Below are 21,763 nucleotides of genomic sequence, written 5' to 3' on the forward strand. Positions count from 1 at the left end.
ATTGTGAGCATCATGATTTTTTTAAAAAAGTAGAAAGAGTGCAGAGAAGAGCTGCTGAGATGATGAAGGGGCTGGAGGCTAAATCATAGGATGAATGGTTGCAGGAACTGGGTATGGCTAGTCTAACAAAGAGAAGGATTACCCAATTGTCCTCTTGCCAGCTTCTGGCAATTTTTAAATTACCATAATCAATCATCATTACATAATAGGCCCCTGTCATCGTGCAAAATCGTACAATCTATCCAGTACCTGAAAAACATTGCTAAACCGTTTCTCCTTTTGTGTAGTTAAGAATTGTCTCCATCTCTTTACGATCAAAATTACATTTGAAGATCCCTGGGGGTTGCACCCAAGGTTTTTAAACGCAGTATACTCTACTGAAGCCTCCAATTTTGTATCTTGGGTAGGAAGGCAGAAGTGACAGTTTGGTCCATTGGTGCATGAAAAAGTCAGAGAGAGAGCGCACACATTCCAAGATTAACCTAACCCAATTTATAGAACCAAGACTTTGGCCATTCTTTAAAGACCAGCATTCCTGCATTTGCTGAGTTTTTTTTTCTCCAACAAACACCAGGAAAACCTCCTAAGACAGTTGACAGAACTCCAATGCAAAACTAGAAATGGTCAACGTTTTAAATTGGCCTCTTCTCCAAAAACCAGAGGTGAGAGGGGGATGTAAGATACAAGACTAAAACGGCGAAATTGAAAAATTGAAGCATCATACCCAACATTAGGAGTGTTAATGAATGTGAATATTTGATCCAACCCACTATCTCAAAAAGTTGGCTTGTTATTATAGCGGCTTAGCAGCTAATAAAAATAATATTCTTCTGTTTATGTACCAGACAGAACCGCTGACAGTCTTGGGCATTTCTTGATTTTTATCACAAAAGGAACAAACAAGCGAGTTGGTGAAGATTTATTATTATTATTATTTTTTTAAGAAATAAAAGAAGTGCAGCTCCAAGGGCTTGTTTTTCCCATCACATATTTTACCCAGTGTAGATCAATGTTATAAACTGGCAATAATTGGGTTTTTCATTTAAGCAGTCCCGGAAATAACAGCGCAGGCTCTGTGCTAGCTTGGTCAGCCAGCCGTGTCTCGTACAGCTTCTGACTGGGATGTAGAAAAGCTCGCATTTCTAGAAGCAGAGGGAACCAATTTTACAGACAGGTACCAACAAAAGAGAGCTAATTCACAGCAGTGGTTTCAACTTGCATCCATGTATCCAGGGGGCCGAAGGCAGATGAACTGGGTTGGGATTACTTCTGTGAATCTGCGGAGGGAATCACTGTGAACCACTCTAGTCTTTTCCCTGGAGAACAGGTTGCAGATTGGAAAGTCAAGGGACAAGAAAGTTATCACCACGGGGATAATAATGAAAATAATAATGGAAGAATTGCAGCAACTGTCAGAAGCAGTGAGGCTCAAAAAGGGGTTGGATCCCTTCATGGAAGTGTTGGAGGATCAACAGCTATTAGCCGTGATGGCAGTGGGGATACCTCTGAAGACCATCAGCTAGGAGATTAGTGGACTTTCCTGGGCAGTTGTGCTGGTCATTGTGACCACAGCCTGCTCAACTAGATGGACTAGGGGTCCAAGCCAAGAAGTCATTGCTTACATTCTGCTGATGTGATCAGGGATCTCCAATCTTGGCAACTTTAAGACTTGTGGACGTCAACTCCCAGAATTCCTCATCAGTTCTGGGACTTGATGTCCACAAGTCTTAAAGTTGCCAAGGTTGCAGACCTCTGATCAAGAAAGAAGACCGACATCGCTACTACCGTAAGTGACCTCTTTCTTTACAACAAGAAACACGTCAACGTGGGCCACGTATGGTTTCTCTTTACCCATGGATAGAATTACTCATTCGAGGGTTCAAACCCTGCCTTACATTCAAGCAACCAAAGTGCCAAAGGACCTCAATAAACTTTGAATATGTCCATTCTTTAGACACAAATATGCAGTAAAATCATCAAGAGGAGCGCAGGTGGGATTGTCAAGCTTCCAGCTCTAATATTTAAAGCTGACCTTCCTCCATGGCTTAAGCACGGTCTATTGAATAAACCACAACTGACTAGATTCATACATGATCTTCCCATCAAAATCAAAGCCTTCGTCTCAACCGCTTTCTCACAGCACATGAAGCCACCCAGGCAGCGTCAAACCCAGAAGTGGTATTCCACAGGTTCTGACCAGTTCTGGAGAACCGGTAGCGGAAATGTTGAGTAGTTTGGAGAACCGGCAAACCCCACCTCTGACTGGCTCCACCCCCATCTCTTCTCTGCCTCCCATTGAGTCCTAGCTGATTGGCTGGGTCTTCTTGGGTTGGCCCTGCACAGGAGAACAGAGCTGGAAAGCAGGTTAGTGGGATGGGGAGGGAATGGGGATTTTGCAGTATATCCTTCCCTTGCCACACCCACCAAGCCACGCCCACAGAACCGGTAGTAAAAAAAAATTTGAATCCCACCACCGGTCAAACCCCTCAGGAAGTCCAGACCAGGAATCAACTCCATGGCAACGCTAAAATTATTTTCATTAAGATTGGCTGTAATTATGGAATCTCGCAAATCTGGACTTCCCCTCCCCTTCTTATACCCAGGAGAATTAGGAAAGTGTCTGAGCCGCTTCTGCATTTCTCCCTGCTTGTTTTGGACTTCATCCGTGCTTCTCTCCTCCCGTTGCTTTGGTAACAGATCCAGTCTACCTCTGTCAAGGTCACCCTCCTTACTTTTTAGAGTAAGGCAACCATTGCATCTATCCTCTCTCCATGAAAGAGGAGAAGAGAGAAAGAGAGGCTGTGAAACGCTCTTTCTCCCCTGGCTCTCTATAAGCTATTCTCCGTGCAGACAGACATGCTGTAAAGAAAGAGGCAAAGGAGACTTGGGGGCAGGGCTGGGCTGCTGGGGGCTGGCAGGGGGGCGGGAGAGCCCCTCGCTAAGATTCCCACTCCTGGCTGGCCCCACCCACCCCACCTCACCCCTCCCAGGAGCCCCAACATGGCCCATTTGGGATGCAGGTCAGTGCAGGGTGAGTGTGGAGGCTTGGGGAGGGCCAAAAACAGGCCTCCCAGAAATTCAGGAAGGCCGGAAATGGGCCCATTTCCGGTTTCCAGAGAGCCTCCGGGGTCCGGGGAGGCCGTTTTTACCCTCCCGGAGGCTTGAGGAAAGCCTCCGGAGCCTGAGGAGGACAAAAACGCCTCCCCCATGGTGCAGGAGGCCAGCTAGGCCACACCCACCGTGGCCACGCCCATCCAGCAAGCGGGCAGAGAACCGTTTGCTAGCATTTCTGAAGCCCACCCCTGTGTGTGTGGGGGGGTGTAAGCAGAGGGTGGGGTGTCCTACTGTGGCAGGCGCATGGGGGAGCTAAGCGAGGTGAGGCGCGCCGTGGTGTCATTGCACCTAGGATGTGGATTATGGGACCTGTGCCATTTGCCCACAGTCGTGGCACACGCGAGCTCAGGATTGACCTTCTGCCTTGCGAACATGACCCTTCAGCACACCAACAAAGACTCGTCGTCACTGGGACTCCTTTCGGGGACTGGGAGTGGGCAGGCGGCTATTGGCACTTCCATGGAATGGCAACAAGGAGGGTGAATGCCAAAAGGTTCTTCGTGGCACGAGTGTGGGTCACCATTGGGCGGCTGCTCCCCCCGAAGAGGGAGCGAGGCTCTGTAGGTTTCAGGGTACCTGGACTCCCAGTTTTTTAAGGGCCTTGGGTGAGGCAGTTCTTCCCTCAGCAGCTGAGAATGTCTGCCGTCTCCAGCTGTCCTGCCATGTGACCTGGTGAACTGGTGAATTTCTGTCACTCTTTCCAGCAAAGGGTCCCTAAATGTTCTCCCTGAATCTGCCTTGCCGGCTTGTGTGAGTTGGCCCTCGGGGGCATCTTCAGCCACGCGGCTGTGCTGGCTCTCAGCGTCCGGCAGAGCCACCGGGCAAGGACTTGGCATACTCTCGGCGGACGGGACTTCCGCAGCTTCGGCCTCCAAGGCCGAGGGGCTGTTGCCAGGTTCGGAAACCCCTCCAGATGGGCCACAAGCCTCTTCCGGAGAGGCCCGGAGACTCTCCACAGGTGCACCGTCTGCGCGGTTCAGGATCCCGTCCCCCAGAACCGTCTGGGAGGTGCGCGTAGGGTTCAAGAGGGGAACCTGGCCTCTCGCTCGCGGCCTGTGAAAGAATCTGTTCCAGAGTCTGCCCAAACGTTGGCGGGAAGAGCTGCGCCTCGAGGAATGGCGCCTCATTTGCCGTCTCATGGCCGTTCGGATATTCTGCAGCACGGAAGCCTGCAAAGATATATATATATAAATTTTTTTAAATCAACTATTTCTCCTGGTGAATTTCGTCCAAACTCTAATTCTGACTCAACCTGGAAATAAGGAGAAATTTCCTGACAGGGAGAGCAATCAACCCATGGAACAGAAGTTGCCTTCAGAAGTTGTGGGAGCTTCCTCACTGGAAGCTTTCAAGAAGAGATTGGACAGCCATTTGTCAGAAATGGGCGGTGGGGTTGGACTAGATGACCCACCAAGTCTCTTCCAACTCTATTGATCTGTTAATCAAAGGCTTTGCAAACATCTACATCTTACAGGTAGGCAGTATTTCAGTATTTGAGAGACTGCTGCAAAGAAGAGGGAGTCAAATTTTTCTCCACAGCACCAGAAGGCAAGACAAGAAACAATGGATGGAAACTAATCAACAAGAGAGAAACAACCTGGAATTGAGGAGAAACTTCCTAACAGTGAGGCCAATTAAGCGGTGGAACAGCTGGCCTTCAGACATTGTAGGTCCGTGATGGCGAACCTATGACACGCATGCCACAAGTGGCATGCAGAGCCATTTGTGCTGGCACGCAAGCCGCAGGCAAACTAACTCACTGCGCATGCGTGTGCCTCACAGCTAATTTGGGGCGTTGAGGCCTTTTTCGGCCTCCCAGAGGCTCTGCAAGGCTTCTCAGGTGGAATTACAGGCCCGTTTGGTCATTTCCTGTAATACCGGAAGTGACGAAACGGGCCTATAATTCGGCTTGAAAAGCCTTGCAGAGGCTTTTTCCAAGCCTCTGGGAGGCTGAAAAAGGCCTCAAACCAGCTGACAAATCAGCTGTGAGGCGCAGTGCAGGTAAGGGGGGTGGAGGGTAATTGCATGCACATGCGCAGAGGGTGTGGGGAGGGGCGTGCGCAATGCATTCTGGGTGCTGGCATATGAGTGTGGGCATGTGGGCGCGCTGGCGCACATGCAGTTTTGGGCACAAGAGCCCAAAAAGGTTAGCCACTACTGTTGTAGGTGCTCCTTCACTGGAGGTTTTTAAGAAAAGACTGGACAACCACTTGTCTAACATGGTATAGGTTCTCCTGCTCGATCAGGTGGCTGGACTAGAAGACCTCCAACATCCCTTTATTCTATTTTCTATTCTATTTTCCTGTTCTGTTCTGTTCCGTTCCGTTCCGTTCCGTTCCAATTCCAATTCCAATTCCAATTCCAATTCTATTCAAGGCCTTACCTGAGATGCATTATAAACAGGGAAATCTTCCACGGGTGGAATGAGTCCTTGTGCGATCAGCTGCCCGTAAGAAGGAGGAGCTTCACGCCTGACGAACTCCGCCTCCAGGCGAGTCATCTGGGTTTCAAATGCCCTGGAAACGGGATCAAAGGAAGAAATGAGGGACAGAAGAGAGAAATTGACCAGGTAAACATCACTGTGGACAGAGGGGTCGCTTCCTGCTTCTTTCCACCTACAGGAAGTCCTTGACTTACAACTATTTTGCTTAGTGAGCATTTAAAGTTACAAGGTCACTTTAAAAGGTGGCTTACGACCGGTCCTCACCCTTATGATGGCCATTGCATTCCCACAACAGTCACATGATCAAAATTCAGGCAACAGGCATGTCTTTGCAATGCTTGTAGCATCCCAGGGTCACATGATCGCATGGACTGGGTCCAGTTTACTTGAGGGACCTTTTTGTCCCACTGGGATTAGCTGGTACCACTCGTGCCGGCAGAGAAGGTGTGCTATGGCCACGATTATTCCGCCTGGTGGGGTCCAGGAAGAGTGACTTCTCTGCTGTGGCTCCAGCCCCCTGGAAACATCTTGCCCGCTGACCTGAGGTTGGCCCCAACTCTCCCTATCTTTTCCTAAGGGTCTAAAGACGTAGCCATGCCAGTCGCCTTGGAGTCCCAGTGGGGGAACAGAGCAATGGAGGTGGTTGTTTGTTCCAGAGGCGGTATTCCACAGGTTCTGACCAGTTCTGGAGAACCAGTAGCGGAAATGTTGAGTAGTTCGGAGAACCGGCAAATCCCGCCTCTGGCTGGCCCCGCCCCCATCTCTTCTCTGCCTCCCATTGAGTCCCAGCGGATCGGCTGGGTCTTCTTTGGTTGCCTTGCACAGGAGAATGGAGCTGGAAAGCAGGTTAGTGGGGAGGGGAGCGAATGGGGATTTTGCAGCATCCTTCCCCTGCCACGCCCACCAAGCCACGCCCACAGAACCGGTAGTTAAAAAAAAAATTTGAATCCCACCACTGGATTGTTCCCTCTCTCTGGAACCTCATCCCCCGTCAAGGTGATAATTTAAGAGCTGATCGGCTGATGCAATGATGGGAATGAGTCAGAAGGTCTTTGTCTGCTATCCCTTTAAGAGCCTGAGTTATAAGAGGAGGCCCTGCTAGAGTGTTTGTTTGTTGGTCCCTCGAGTTTCTTCCCTGTTGTAATTGCAGACACTGTTTGTAGCACGTGTATCAGAGGTGGTATTCAGCAGGTTCTAACCAGTTCTGGAAAGCCTGTAGCAGAAATTTTGAATAGTTCTGACTGGAGATTTTACAGTATCCTTCCCCTGCTCCGCCCACCAAGCCACCCCCACAGAACCGGTAGTAAAAAAAAATTGAATCCCACCAGTGATGTGCATGCATAGTATCCCTATATTCCGATTGTAGATAAAAAACGCTATTTGATACAGACCATTGTTGGCTGTACTTGCTCCTGGGCTGATACACGTGATAGACCTTTGCAAACTCTTGACACCCCACCCTCAGAAATTAGAAAGGTCCCCAACCTAATACTCTTCTGGAATTTGCTGAAGACCTGGTTCTGCCAGTGGGCCTGAGGAACCCAGAGCAGGATGGAGCCCATTAAAGGGCTCGTGTGATATGTTGTCATTGGAGCGGAGGGTTTGTGTGCTGTTTTATTATGTTATTTTATTCATTTACTATTCTTTTATTAGTTTTATTGTGTTTTATATTGTTTTTTATTTTATATGTATGTATATATGAGGGGGGGGGGAGGGAGGGAGGGAGCCTGGACTGTCCATCAGCCCTCAGATGGAGAATCAATAGCTCCCAGGTCCAGAGGTGGCTGATGAGGAAGAGGAGGAACAGCTGGGTCCAGTCCTGACGTGCAGATGCACAGAAGGCAGAGGAGAGGAGAGCAGTGGAAATCTATGGGCTGGTCCTTGGGATAAAAGAGCCACTGCTGCTAGCGAAGCCCGACCCTAGCTCTGGGGATAAAAGGCAGGGGAGGGAGATGAATAGATGTGGTAGATAACTATTCATCTTCCGGCTGGAGGGATTTGTTAGCCTGCAGTGAGAGGTTTGAGTTCACTTCACAGGGTGTGTCATGTTTGAAGAGCTGGGTCAGAACACAGTCCCAACAGCATCCTCGTCTCCTCACCGGTATTCCCTGCTCCTCAGAGAGTAGAGCTTGAAGGCACAACCCAAGGCGATCACCAACAGCAGCCCACAGACCAGGCTCCCGATCAGAGCAGCTGTGATGACCTTCCGCGGCACGATCACCAAGCAGTTGTGCTCGTCGCTGCCATCCTGGCAATCCTCCTGGCCGTCACAACGCCAGGTCTCAAAAATGCAGAGGTTGGTGCCGCAGTGGAAGTTCCCCGGCTGGCACACAAAGCAGTTCTTCTCATCTGACCCGTTGGGGCAGTTCTTCTGGTTGTTGCACCGGTCGAGCAAGGAGTAGCACAGCCCGCTGTTCCCCTCGCAGGGGTACTCGTTCTTCTGACAGGCGGGGCAGTTCTCCTCGTCCTTGCCGTTGGCGCAGTGCCACCACCCATCACAGTGCTGCTTATCGGAGTAACACTCCTCATCATCCCCGCACGGGTGCTCCCAGGGGAGGCAATACCCTTTGACTTGATAGGTTGCGTTGAACCCGTGGCCGGTGCTTTTCGACCAGGCGTAGTACAAGATGGTCATCTGCCCCTTGGAGGACTCCAGGCTGACCGTGTGCTTGTTATTCCGATATGAGAGCGTCTCGATCAGCCTGTCAGCTTTCTCCTCTAAGCCGTCGTACACCTTCACGTAATCCTTGTAGCCCAGCTGCAAACTGAGCTGCAGAAGAACGTGGCGGTTATCTTGCGTGTCCACCTGCCACGTGCAACAGAGGTCGGCTCGACTCCGGTCCGGGCGGAACAAATCCGGCGAGGCAAATGACCCGTAGAAATTGCTCAGTTTCTTGCCGCAAGAGAGATCGGGGCAATTTTCTTCGTCGGAGCCGTCACTGCAGTCTTTCACGGTGTTGCATTTCAGCTCGTTCAGCAAGCACTTGATGGAATGGGCAATGTTGCACTGGAACGTCCCTGAAGGACAGAGGTTGGATTGGGGCTCCGTCGGGGGGAGGCTGCAGTTTTTCTCGTCCGAGTTATCCCCACATTCGTCCATGGAGTTGCACTTCCAAGTGATGGGGATGCATTTGCCATTGAGACAGTGGAATTCGTCGGGTTGGCAGCTGGCTTGGCCAACCTTTCCTGCGAAGACAGGGAGAGGAGTTAGAAACTTCTACTGCAAGGCATTAGTGATTTATGTCAGTGTTAGATTTTTATCCAGCCTTTCTTATTTTGTAAGTAACTTAAGGCAGCATCTAATACTCCTTCTCTTTTTCCTACAACAAACCTGTGAAGTGGTTGGGCTGACTGGCCCAAAGTCACCCTGATGGCTTTCATGCCCAAAGCGGGACTAGAACTCCCAGTCTCCTGGCTATTGGCCCAAAGTCACCCAGTCGGCTTTCATGAATAAACTGGGATTAGAGCTATAGAGTATAGGGATTATATGAAGTTTGACCTCTGGTTGCTATCCTGATATTAAAGATAACGTTTCACTGAACTAAGTGCTACTTGATAGACACATCTAGGCAGGTTTCTTGCCAACAAAACTAAGTTTACTGTTGCCTTCTTTCATTTTTTTAAAAAAACTTCCACAACTAAACTATAGCTCAATATTGTCTGCTGGTCTCTCCACTAGCAGTATCCTTGGGAAGAGACAAATGAGGGTCAGACTCACCAAACAGCAACATAACACAACACAACACTGAAATTCTATCTTGGCAAACACAACCTTCTGCTCCCAAGCAAAATATTCTCCCCACAGTTCTGTCTCTTAAAATGGGCAACGTTCTACTCATAAATCAGTTTACAGTTTTCTCCTACAGAACCTCACCCACAGGACTTAACAAAAGGCATGACAGAAGACAGGAGTCACGATTCCGGCAGTTATTCCCATTTAAATCATGAGTCTCGAGCCAAACTTCCAAAACTTAAAAAGGATTTATTGGGAGTTAACATGTCCGGCACTGCCTGGGTGTAGCCGACTCTGAGACACATCATTCATTGTCACCCTTGGCCCTGGTTTTCCCTCCACCCCCTGGATGTATCGTAATTCATATTCTCCAATGGGACACATCCCTAGCCAAGAGTCATTAATCAGGCTCTCCAGTTAGATATTTGCAAGGCAGAAACTTCAGTCACCTAGTTACTATCTTTGAAAAACATTTATGGAATGCAGTTTCGATTTTGCAAGCTGCTGCACTTCTCCCCCCACCCTTTCTGTTGGCAACTCTAGAAAGACCATAGAAATATTTTATGAGTTGACAACAGGAGTATGGCTGGATTCACACAACACATGAAGCCATGGTCAGTCAATATTGTTTGTTGCACAAAAACGATGGGTGGAGTTCATATAGCGGAGCACGCCATGAAATGTAGTTGGCAAACCTTCCTGGCTACCTATATTCATACAACATGCTGAGCCAAAATCAAGACACGTGCACATTGTGTTGTGAACTAGGTCACAGTGAAAATTGTGTTGGACGTGGACCCAAGAGATGTGAGTTTATTTCTGATTTACTCTTAAGGCCTGTTAGCTTATTCCAGTTCGTTGTCCTCTCTTCATCGGAAAGCCACCCCAGTATCCTTGCAAGAATGAAAAGGAATTAATTTCTCACACAGACATGATATCCAGAAATGGGTGAAGCAAAAGAGCAGATTTTACCTCGAATGTAAGAAAGGCGAAATCCCTGAGCCTGCGCTGAACTTGATGGATCTGAGTGGAAAAAAATCCAGATGTGGTCCCTGGCGGAGATGAATGAAGGAGGGATAAAAGATCCACACACTTTGTACTCCTCCCCTTTGGAAGAAGGACCCATCATCAACCAGTCTATGGAGCATTTGGGAGAGTCCTCCACATCAAAGTTCTTAAAACTACCAAGACAAAAAGATGGAGGAAAAAAAAAAAAGAAGAAGATGACATAGAAATGAAGGAAAGGCAACCTGGTTCACATCTTGCATTCCATCAGAGATTGGTGACCTTTGGGAGGGATGGCACTTGGCCTCCTGACCTTCTCAAGAACTTCAGAGATGTATGTTTTGTTGTTATTTTTGGGCACGGGAAGGAGGATCCTGCCAGGATCCTGTCGTAAGTATGGGGACCAGTCGTAAGGCATTTTTTCAGCATCATTGTAACTTTGAATGATGATTAAGCAAATGGTCGTAAGTTGAGGACTACCTGTATTTGAGAGAGAGAGGGAGAGGGAAGGAGGGAGAGAGAGAGAGAGAGAAGATAGATGTATGGATGTATGGATGGATGGATGGATGATGGATGATGGATCATAGATGATACATATACATACATACATACAGATAGATAGATAGATGATAGATAAATTGATTGAAAGAGACAGAAGAGAGAAGAGAGATAGATGATAGATAGATGATAGATAGATAGATAGATAGATAGATAGATAGATAGATAGATAGATAGATAGATAGATGATAGATATAGATATACATATAGATAGATAATAGATAGATTTAGAGAAAGATAGATATAGTTAGAAAAGATGGATAGAAAAATAGAGATAGACAGACAGACAGACAGATGATAGATAGATGAGATAGATAGATGATAGATAGATAGATAGATAGATAGATAGATAGATAGATAGAAGATGGATGGATGGATGGATAGATGATAGCTAATGGATGGAGGGGTGATAGATGATAGATATACATATACAGACAGACAGACAGACAGACAGACAGACAGACAGACAGATAGAAAAAGAGATATATGATAGATGATTTGTTAATATCTAAATAATTTTGTTATTATTTTTACGTGATTCTGGCAGAGTGATTCTGACAGCTTGTAACAAAGCCACAATGACTAATCGGCAAAAGCATTTTTATAAGCTGTAGCTTAAGAGCTGCAAACAAGATTCCTTTTGTTAGTGTAACTGAAGGTAGAGTGAAATGTTAATTCATTAGACCAGGTGGAGGGGAAGGATCTCCATTACTCTTGAGTGTGCATTACATCACATTTGACATCATTCACATCAATTATATCAATGGTAGCAATAGCCAAATGGCACAAGCAGCTCCGAGTGAGGTATATCATTTACATAATGACATATGTGTCATTACTCAGTGATGTAAATTGCTGACGTAATTCCACTTCCAGATTATTTTGGTGGGATGTCTGTAAAATCTGGAGTCTGTTGAATTGAGGTGTCACCACTGTGTAACAATGTCTGTAGTTCTTTCAACAAAAAGTTTGTTTAATCAAATGCATTCTTATTTGTATACATTCCAATATAAAATATTGAATCCTGTGTTACTGTTTTGGCCATCTCGGGTCAAACCATTTACTGGCTAGGGTAGTCCCAACACACTAAAGTGGGCTACAAAAGGTTGTGTACTTTGTGGCTCAGGCTGCTGTGTGAACTCTGCCTCCATCTTAAGTCAGAATTTTGTTGACTTCTTTAAGCACAGCCAATTGCATGAACGCAACCGTTCTATTTAGGGTTGAGGACACCCTAGGAATATTCTCGGCCCTTCAGCATACGATATGGTACAGCAGCAAAGGACTACCTCTACCATACAGTACAGGTAGCCCTTAACTTAGAACCATTTGTTTAATGACCGTTCAAAGTTACGACGGCACTGCAAAAACTGACTTATGGCCGTTTTGCACATTTACGACCATTGCTGCATCCGGTCAAGTGATCAAAATGGACAACTGGCATTCATTTATGACAACTACAGGATCCTGGGATCATGTGATCCCCTTTTGCGACCTTCTGACAAGCCAAGTCAATGGGGAAGCCAGATTCACTTAAGACCGTGTTAGTAGACAGTTGCGGTGAGCCACTTAACAACCGTGGCCACAAAGCTCGTCAAATGGGCAAGATTCACTACTGCCTCCCTTAGCAACTGAAATTTGGGGCTCACACTGTGATCGTAAGTCGAGGACTACGTGTAAACACAACCAGGTCAATCAAACCATGCTTAAAGCAGACCATGGCTTAGTGCAATGTGTGAGCACGGTCCCTGCCGCACACTCGCCCTAACTTTGATCGTGTGGTCCATCTGAAGCTAAAACCACGTTTTAACTCCAGGAAAAGCCCTATAGAACAGTGGTCGCGAACCAGTGGGCTGGGAACCACTGGTGGTCTGCGAGAAAATTTGGGTGGTCCGCAGAGAAATGTCACCCCCAAAGCAATTAATCCAGGCTGCGCGGGAACACAAGGCTGTGCCGCCCACATGGCCTATGTGAACACAAGGCTTGCATCACTTGCATTGTGAACAACATGAGGTAGTGAGGGGAGGGGGGAAAGGGGAGAGGGGGGGAACTTGCCCCACATGCCTGGCCTGGCCACCAGGCTGCTTCTTTCCGCTTCTTTCTTCTTCTGCTTTTGGCTGCACACAAGGAAAGTAGCAAAAGTCTTTCTTTCTCTCCCTCAAAATCTGTCAGAGACGAGTCTTTGGGACCCTGAAAGGCCTCCTGCTCCAAGACGCTGCACTGGCATGACAAGTCTCACAAAGACTCATTTCTGGCAGAGTTTGGGGAAGAGAAAGAAAGACTTCTGCTGCTTCTGCTGCTTTCCTTGCATGAAACCAAAAGTCTCTCTCTCTTTTCCCCTGAGAACGGAGCTGGAGACGGTATCTTGCGATCCCAAATAAAGAATAATTGATCGGTAGGAAAACGGGGTGGGGAATTTTCCTGCAGGCTTTTGGGGGGATTTTCCCAGGGTCTCTGGTCCGTGAGATTTAAAATTATGAGTTTGGTGGTCCCTGAGATCCAAAAGTTTGGCGACCCCTGCAATAGAAGATACCTCCGTCAGAGGTGAGCCTCAACTACACCTGAAACTCAACAAGGAATTTAAAAAAAAAAAAATCGTACAACTCACCTAATCGTGATGACATCGCCACGATCTCCTTGGATGTACCAGCTGCAGTTCATGGCCGGGAGATAGTTGAGTGGCCAGGAAGGGCTGTAAATGACCCCTCGCCGTTCTGTATGTTGCTCTGGTTTTCCACTACAAGCGGCTGTCGGAGGTAGCATCAGAAACAGAAGGTTAAACCTCCACAGCATTTTTCACCTTTCAGAGAAAAACACCGTCGGGCTGATCTTTGCCTTATCAATTCCTCTTCCTTCTACTTTACTAAACTCTTTGCTCACCTGGCTAAAAAGCCCTGGAACTGGCTTTTTTTCCTAGCAGAGGATCAATACCCTAAATAGTCCTGCCAAAAGGAAAGGATTTTTTCTTTTCTTTTTTTTTGCACAAAGCGAGCCAAAGTAATAAACATGATGTGCAAAACCGGTTAAGAAATCTCCTCATTGTCAGGTGGAATTCAGAAGCAAAGCTAAGTACCATTAAAAGAAAAAAGAAAAGAGATCAGCTGATTCAGAGAAGCGATTGATATTTTTTTTAAAAAAAATTATTTTCTCCTAAACCAATAAAACATTTTACTTTCCAAAATTAGTTTTAAGGCAGGGGAAAGTTCTAAATTTGTTGTCCTGGTGTTGTTTCTGGACCCCAGAGATAGTAACAAGATGCTATTGACCATCTATCTGATGAGCAAATGGTTAAGGAAGTCATGCGGGGAACATCTCAAGCATCCTCTTGTGATCCATGCTTTTATGCGATACGTTTTCACCTATTTTGAAAGGGCCCATCTTTTTCTTCACATGATACTTATCCGGGCTGATGAGTCCCCAAGGAGATGATGAAACTTACATTATAATGAAAAGGAAACTTATCTTACCTAAGGAAGGGACCGCACTCTCAATTTTCCCAGTCAGGAAGAGATTCACTGTTTTGAAAATCCAAAAACACAAATTAGATGTTACAATGGTGGCATTGATGGTAAGATATTGATCAAAAACATACCTATATCAGATATGTTTAGGAAGTGTTGCTTACAAAGCAGCCTGGGCTTAACTTTTCACGATGTCTGAAGTAAAAGAACGATGAATAAAATAATGAGGCATATACCGGCAAAATTTTGTGAAGTGGGAAGTCGGATGGGGAAAAAAATAGGATTTGGGCTGGCTGAAGAATTCTGGGAGCCGAAATCCACCAGTCTTAAAGTTGCCAAGTTTGAAAAAAAACCTGATCTATACCAAGGAGGTGTTAACCACGATGAAGTATGATTTGCTTAATTGTAGTCTGTAGAAGCTACGGGTGGCTCAGTGGCTAAGACGCTGAGCTTGTCGATCAGAAAGTTCGGCGGTTCGAATCCCTAGCACCACGTAACGGAGTGAGCTCTCGTTACTTGTCCCAGCTTCTATCAACCTAGCAGTTCAAAAGCAGGTAAAAAAATGCAAGTAGAAAAATAGGGACCCCTTTGGTGGGAAGGTGCGCCTTCGACATTGAGTCATGCCAGCCACATGGCCATGGAGACATCTTTGGACAGCTCTGGCTCTTCGGCTTTGTTAACAGAGATGAGCACTGCCCCCTAGAGCCGGAATCGACTAGCAGGTATGCGTGATGGAAACCTTTATTTTGACCTTTTGTAAGCTACAATTAACTCCCGTGTTATGACATGTTATACCAGTATTTTTCAAACTTGGCAACTTTAAGATGGGTGAATGTTCTCTTCCACCCTGGCGCCTGTTGCATCTCAATGCCCTCTGCAAACAGGGTGACTTTTAAACCCTGCTTTCCTCTCTCTGACTTCCCCAACCTTTTCAGACACCTCCCAGGTTTGGTCTCCTCCAAGCGCCTTCTGGTCCTTTCCTGCTAACACTTTAGCTCCTTGGGGGCCCAGCGGGTCATTGTAATACAATGTGTAAAACCGAGATTTCAACGCATTGTGAAAACCAGTCTAATGCAATTTATTCAAAAGTCCCTGCCTATCCAAACCGCAGCTTAGCAGGGAGGCATGTGCAACATCACAAACACAGCTCCAGAAGACTCACACTTAGGCGGTCAGTACAAGCTGCAAGGACAACATGTCGCCATGTTTGTCCTTTGATTTCGTTTACGGATTTGATGAGTCCTGACTCCAAATGGCTCCAGGCAGCCCAGAGCAGGGGTCTCCAACCTTGGCAACTTTAAGACTGGCGGACTTCAACTCCCTGAATTCTGGGGGGTTGAACTCTGCCAGGCTTAACGTTGCCGAGGTTGGAGACCCCTGCATCCCAGAATATCATGACACCATAACAGGAAACAACCAGCAACCAAGCCAACACAACAAAGAGAAAGAAGGCAAGAGAACCTGGAAGTTGGAAGACTTTTTAAGTGCAGAGAAGAGCAACAACAAAAGATATGGGGAAGCTGAAACAACGACACAGGAATTGGGTATGTCTAGTCTAGTGAAAAAAGGGATGACATGATAGCAGTCTTCCAATATTTGAGGGACTGTCCCAAAGAGGAGGAGGGTCAACCTATTTTCCAAAACACCAAAAGAGAAGAGGAGAAACCATGGATGGAAACTAATCAAGGAGAGAAACAACAGTTAGAACAATTAATCAGTGGAACAACTTGCCTCCAGAAGCTGTAATTCTCCAACACTGGAAGTTTTTAAGAAGAGATTGGATTTGTCTGAAGTGGTGTAGGGTTTCCTGCCTAGGCAGGGGGTGGAGCTAGAAAACCTCTAAGGTCCCTCCAACTCTGGTATTTTTCTGTTATTGTAATCTCACATCCAGAAGAGGGGGCTCCAACCATGCTAGCCCAAGTAGCCCATGACTTGGGAGGAAAAAAAATTGCAATGAGAACAGGCTGGGACCGTCCAAATCTCAGCAGGAGCCTTACTCCTCTGGGTAAAGGAAAAACACTTTCTTAAAACACTCCGTTCTAAGTGCCCAGGGTGCTTTTTCAAAAGGCAACTGGACTTTCTGGTTTTTCTTTGAAGGTATTTCGCTTCTCATCCAAGAAGCTTCTTCAGCTCTGAAGGTTTCTTTAGAATTTAGAATTCTTTATTGGCCAAGTGTGATTGGATACACAAGGAATTTGTCTTGGTGCAAATGCTCTCAATGTACATAAAAGAAAAGATACATTCTTGAGCTAATAATAGTCATAGGGTACAATAAGCAATCAAATCATACTAGGAAACAGTCAATATAGATCGTTAGCAGGGGTGGGATTCTACCAGTTCGCACCTATTTGCTAGAACCAGTTCTAAGCAGTCCGGAGAACCAGTTGTTAGAAAAAATTACTGGCCTAATCCTGTAAGGAAGACAGGAAGGAAACATTCTGGTGTTGCTTACAGAAACTGCCTTTCCGTTAACCCTTATTACATTCTTGGCAGGACTAGACTTCCTGTCTCAGGAATGGAGGTTTTTTTCTCCCTCCTTTGCTGGTACTTTGCTTGTGTGGAGTGACTATTCAAAGTTACAATGGCACTGAAAAAAATGACTTAGGACCATTTTTCACACTTATGACTGTTGCAGCATCCCCACAGTCACGAGAGGCCAGGCGAGGAGATGCGTGCCTCGATGTGAGTGATGTTGAGTTGGCCACACCCAGCCAGTCACATGACCACCAAGCCATGTCCACCAGTCACATGACTACAAAGCCACGCCCAGCACCAAAGCCACGCCCACAGAACCGGTTGTTAAAAAAATTGAATCCCACCCCTGATCGTTAGGATACAAGTGACAAAGTTACAGTCATACAGTCACAAGTGGGAGGGGATGGATGATCAGGAGTGATGAGAAGATTAACAGTAATAGTAGTGCAGACTTTGTAAATAGTTGGACAGTGTTGAGGGAATTATTTGTTTAGCAGAGTGATGGCATTGAGGGGAAAACTGTTCTTGTGTCTAGTCTAGTAGCTTCTTGGATGAGAAGCAAAACGCCTTCAAAGAAAAACCAGAAAGTCCAGTTACCTCTTGAAAAAGCACCTTTGGAACAACCCTGACCTGAATGACTCAGAATCTCCATAGAGTCCCAACCTAGGCAGGCTGTTTAAACAGGTCTTCTTGAAGAAGCTACAACTGGCTTGCTCCGCTGAATAGGTCAGCGAAAGCCAAACAGACCCCTTTTTTAATCTCTGCTGAATGCTTGATGTGACCTGAAAAGGCCTTTAAAATTCAGCCTTGGTGCCGATAGCCTAGAGCACTGGCACCTTTCATTAAAACTACATCACAGTATTCCCAAAGACTCTGGCTTTTTATGTTATTTCTATTTATAGAATAGCATTCCTGTTGATGGCAGAAAGGAGAAAATAGACCTGGGGGAGGGGAAGAGGGGGAGGCAGCTGCTTACATCCCTGGGTTGTTTTTTTTTCCACTCAATGTTTATCCACCAAAACTAGAAATCTGTACATTTATACATCCTCACTTTCAATTCCCTCCAGCTCCTGGCTCCAAATTGTATCTAGTATCAATGACTTCCACCGATCCTAGATCAGGAGCTTAAAGACTCTAGGCTGATTACTTACTTGACTCTGCCATCCCAGACTCAGCCTGTCTTTCTACTACAACTATGGACCTCTGGGGATCCACAAAGCCAAATCAACAAATATTTGTAAATGTCTCAGTTTTAATTTCTAATGCAGCAAATGCTGATAGGTACAATTCCTATCCAACAATGTTCTTTGAGGTCCTCAGTTATTCTTAAGGATGTAAAAGGGTCCTGAAACCAAAATATTTGTGGACCTCTGCCCCTAAATTAAGCATAAACGGCAAGGCTTATCTAGTTTGGTAATGAAATGTCTGAAAGAAAGCCATTAAGCTCAGACAGCATCAAGGACCTGATTATCAGCACCTGATTATCAGTACAAGGGCACACAACAGATACAAACTCAATGTTAACCGCTCCAAACTGGATTGCAGAAAGCACAACTTCAGCACCAGAATGGTCAATGCCTAGAATGCACTACCTGACTCTGTTGTCACCTGCTCAAACCCCCACCCCTTTAACCTCAAACTATTTGCTGCTGAACTCACCCCATTCCTAAGAGGTCTGTTAGGGGCGTGCATAAGTGCACCATTGTGCCTACCGTCCCTGTCCTATTGTCCCCATTTATTCGTACCTATTTCCTGTATTCTTACTCATGTTTATACTTATACCTATTATCTTGTAAGCAATTGACAAATCAGATAAATAAAATAAAATAAATAAATATTTGGGGAAGTGTTCGCCCACAAGACAAACTTACAAAGCAGTCTGTCAAATTAACTCTTCTTATTCACACTTACCAAGAAGTAAACCTATAGATTTCATCCACATTAATGCATCTTCATCTTAGAGGAATTATTTAGTTTTTTTTTTAATGTGCCTTCTCTTTACAAGTGCATCATTGATAACTAATATGTAATTAATCAAAATCTGAGGCTGCTAACGCCATGCAGACTGTCTCTCTCTATTTCTCTCCATAATGTCTCTCTATCAAAACTCCTGGAAAAATGAAGAAGTGTTACTGCAACTGGCAGGAGAGAAGACAGGAAGTGGAGCACACAGGAAACAATGCAAAGTATAGAACAACCAATACAGTAAAGGACATCATATCCTCATATTACTCAACTGCCCTCCACCCTTGATATTGCTATAATAGTTCGCACCCACAGTCTCTTACATCTTCTAAAGATGAGCAGGTACAAATTAAAAAGAGGGAGCCTAGTTAAATGTTCAGACAACCTTGCCATAAAGCCTATGAAGATAACATTGCAAGCTTTCTTGAAATCGGTATCAGACCAAATAGGCTATAAAAAAAATATACCTCAATAGCAAAATATTACAAGTTCCAGAATTTTTTAATTGAGCAGAGGCATTAACGGGGTGCCAAAAGAACAGGTTAGCACAAAGAGTCATAATTATAAGGACGGGAAAGTTATTGCTATGTTCAGGCTTATGCCGTGAAATTTTGCAGCCTATTTGACTTCCCTGGCCAGGAAATCATTAGATTCCTTTTCTATCCTACGACAAGAGTCACAATTTAATGTTTGCCTTACAGTCCAGATTGATGCAGCTGTTTAGAAATAAGCCCGAGTGAACTAAATGGGTTTCCCAGGTAAGCTTATAACCGACTTTATAGTTGCATTATTATCTCGTAATGGCTTTTGTAAGTGCATTTCCTGCCTTTGAGCTAACTAAAAATCTATTCTAAAATGTGGTTCTTCATTTTTTTAAAAAGAAAGATTGCTTTTTCTATGTATTATTCATATCTGGACATTTTCAATGGATTGCATTAATAAAAGTGTTGTTGTTGGGTTTTTTTAAATGTCCCGAACGCGATAGAATTTCTATGATGTCATCAGCAACAAATCAAGCCCTCCCTAACCCAAACTGCCCAAACTTGTTGCAAAATGGAATCGTGGCTTCTTGCCTCCCTCACTCTTGCCTACCAACTTAGCCAAAGCCGCTCCAGTGAGAGAGAGAGAGAGAGAGAGAGAGAGAGAAAACCAACTCCACCTCCCTCCACGCACCCCACCTTAAAAAACCACAGGCCCCACTCCGACTGCGGAACTTACACCAACCCCTGGTGTGGCAGCTGGAACCATCACCCCCGCCTTCACTCCAGCAAACAAAGCTGATGTCACTTCAATCCCGCAGTGCCCTTGCACGAGGAAAAACACGCGTGCTCGCCTGCTGAAGACTGCAGCCATGCACGACTCTCGCTCTCCCCACTCGGGACCCGCCAAACAGCGCAAACCCCCTATCCAGGTGAACCTGCGCAAAAGCGTAAAAACGCTTTTCCTTTCCAAGGTGCACCTTCAGTTGAGTGGATCCTGGACTCCCCGGTGTGTGCGTGTGTGTGTATTTGGGGGGGGGCGACTGTGTGACCTTAGGAGTCCCCTAGGATGTCCCGCGGGGCGTCTGCGGCTCTCCCCGCGCAGGAAGCGCTCCCAGATCGAGCGGACCCGGGTGGGAAAGTGCGCGCAAGGACTCCAGACGTCCCCTTCGCCCGGCTTCCTGCGGGTCCCACGACTAGATGCCCCTACCTGTCCAACCTGGGGGAGGGGGCTGATCTTCACCTGCCCTACACCTGGGGTTCCTCTATCTTCTCCTCTCCCCCCCACCCGGGGCACCTGGAAGACCCCCTCCCCAAAGGTCCAGGGTCCGAATTCCGCGTCGGATCGGGCTGGCCTCGACTCACCCAAGCAGAGCGCAGCCAGCGGTCCCAGCGCGCCCGGGGACCGCGGCTCTGCAGACGCCGCTTCCATGGCGGGCCGCTCTCCACGCTGCGCCTCGGCCGCCCGAGCGGGCGAGGATCACAGCGTCGCGGGCAAGCGGGGAGCAGCATCCCGCCCGGGCTCCATGGCCCTCGCCTCGCTTCGCCCGCTGGCGACGGCTGAGCTGGGAGGCCGCCGCCGCCGCCGCCGCGATCTGAAACCCAGCCCCGCGTGACGCGACGGCGCGGAGGGGCAGGTCGACAGTAGGCAAATCGCCCGGCGGGCCGCCGCCTCCTCCTCCTGCTCCTCGCCCGGCTCCGCCCCGCGCTTCCCCTGCCCGGCCGCCGCGTCTCCGCGCACCCCGGGGCGCTGGAAGAGGATGCTTGCGAGTCTTGCAAGAGGCGCAGCGCTGCAAAGAAAAAGGCAGGCAGGCAGGCAGGCGTGCGTGCCCCGGAGGATGGTGAACACGCGTGCCTCTGAGCATGCACCGAGTTTCTTGCCGCGTCCCCCGGGGGCTACCTGCCGGAGCAAAAGTTGGGGATGGAGAATCCGCGTCCCCGCCGCCTGGAAGGAGCGAGAGGGACGAGAGCGGGGGGCTTCTCACGGGGGGAAGGGAAGCTGGCGAAGACCACGCGCGATGCGCTTTCGCCGTGGCTGGGTCGTTGATTCCTCTCGGCTTCTGTTCTCGGGATGCTTTTGTGAACGGTGAGAGTCTCTGGGCATGTACAGAGTTCGCCCAGAGGGAGAGTAAGGCAAAACCTCTGGGGGCTGACAAGCAGGGGGGGTTGCCTGACCACATCTGGAAATGAGTCTAATGAGAATAGAATAGAATAGAATAGAATAGAATAGAATAGAATAGAATAGAATAGAATAGAATAGAAATTAGGGTAGGATAGGAATTAGAATAGAGTAGAATAGGAATTAGGATAGGATTGGATAGGAATTAGAGCAGAATGGAATAGAATAGAATAACAATAGGATAGGAATTAGAATATAATATAATAGAATAGGAATAGAATAGAATAGAAATTAGGATAGGATAAGAATTAGAATAGAATAGAATAGAATAGAATAGAATAGAATAGAATAGAATAGAATAGAATAGAATAGAATAGAATAGAATAGAATAGAATAGAATAGGAATTAGGATAG

The 21,763-nt window shown here is 46.8% G+C and overlaps 1 protein-coding gene across 5 annotated transcripts; it reads right to left on the minus strand.

The window, feature by feature from the left end:
• Nucleotides 1–904: 904 nt before the first annotated feature.
• Nucleotides 905–20,827, minus strand: LRP3 (LDL receptor related protein 3). 5 transcript variants are annotated; one of them, XM_087940622.1, is made up of 8 exons: nt 20,700–20,827; nt 20,596–20,663; nt 14,318–14,365; nt 13,459–13,597; nt 10,263–10,471; nt 7,657–8,743; nt 5,498–5,630; nt 905–4,283 (listed from the first exon to the last, which is right to left on the minus strand). In XM_087940622.1, exons 2-8 carry the CDS (start codon nt 20,660–20,662, stop codon nt 3,495–3,497), a joined length of 2,472 nt encoding a protein of 823 aa, XP_087796748.1. In that variant the 5' UTR covers nt 20,663; nt 20,700–20,827; the 3' UTR covers nt 905–3,494. The 5 variants fall into 5 exon arrangements, with proteins under 5 accessions (XP_087796748.1, XP_026574782.1, XP_087796749.1 ...); XM_026718997.2 differs by having other exon boundaries at nt 20,596–20,827; XM_087940623.1 differs by lacking the exons at nt 20,596–20,663; nt 20,700–20,827 and adding an exon at nt 19,970–20,177.
• Between the last annotated feature and the right edge of the window lie 936 nt (nt 20,828–21,763).

Source organism: Pseudonaja textilis, chromosome 11, assembly GCF_049901715.1.
Source record: "Pseudonaja textilis isolate UNSWEBS1 chromosome 11, rPseTex1.2, whole genome shotgun sequence".
Lineage (NCBI taxonomy): Eukaryota > Metazoa > Chordata > Lepidosauria > Squamata > Elapidae > Pseudonaja > Pseudonaja textilis.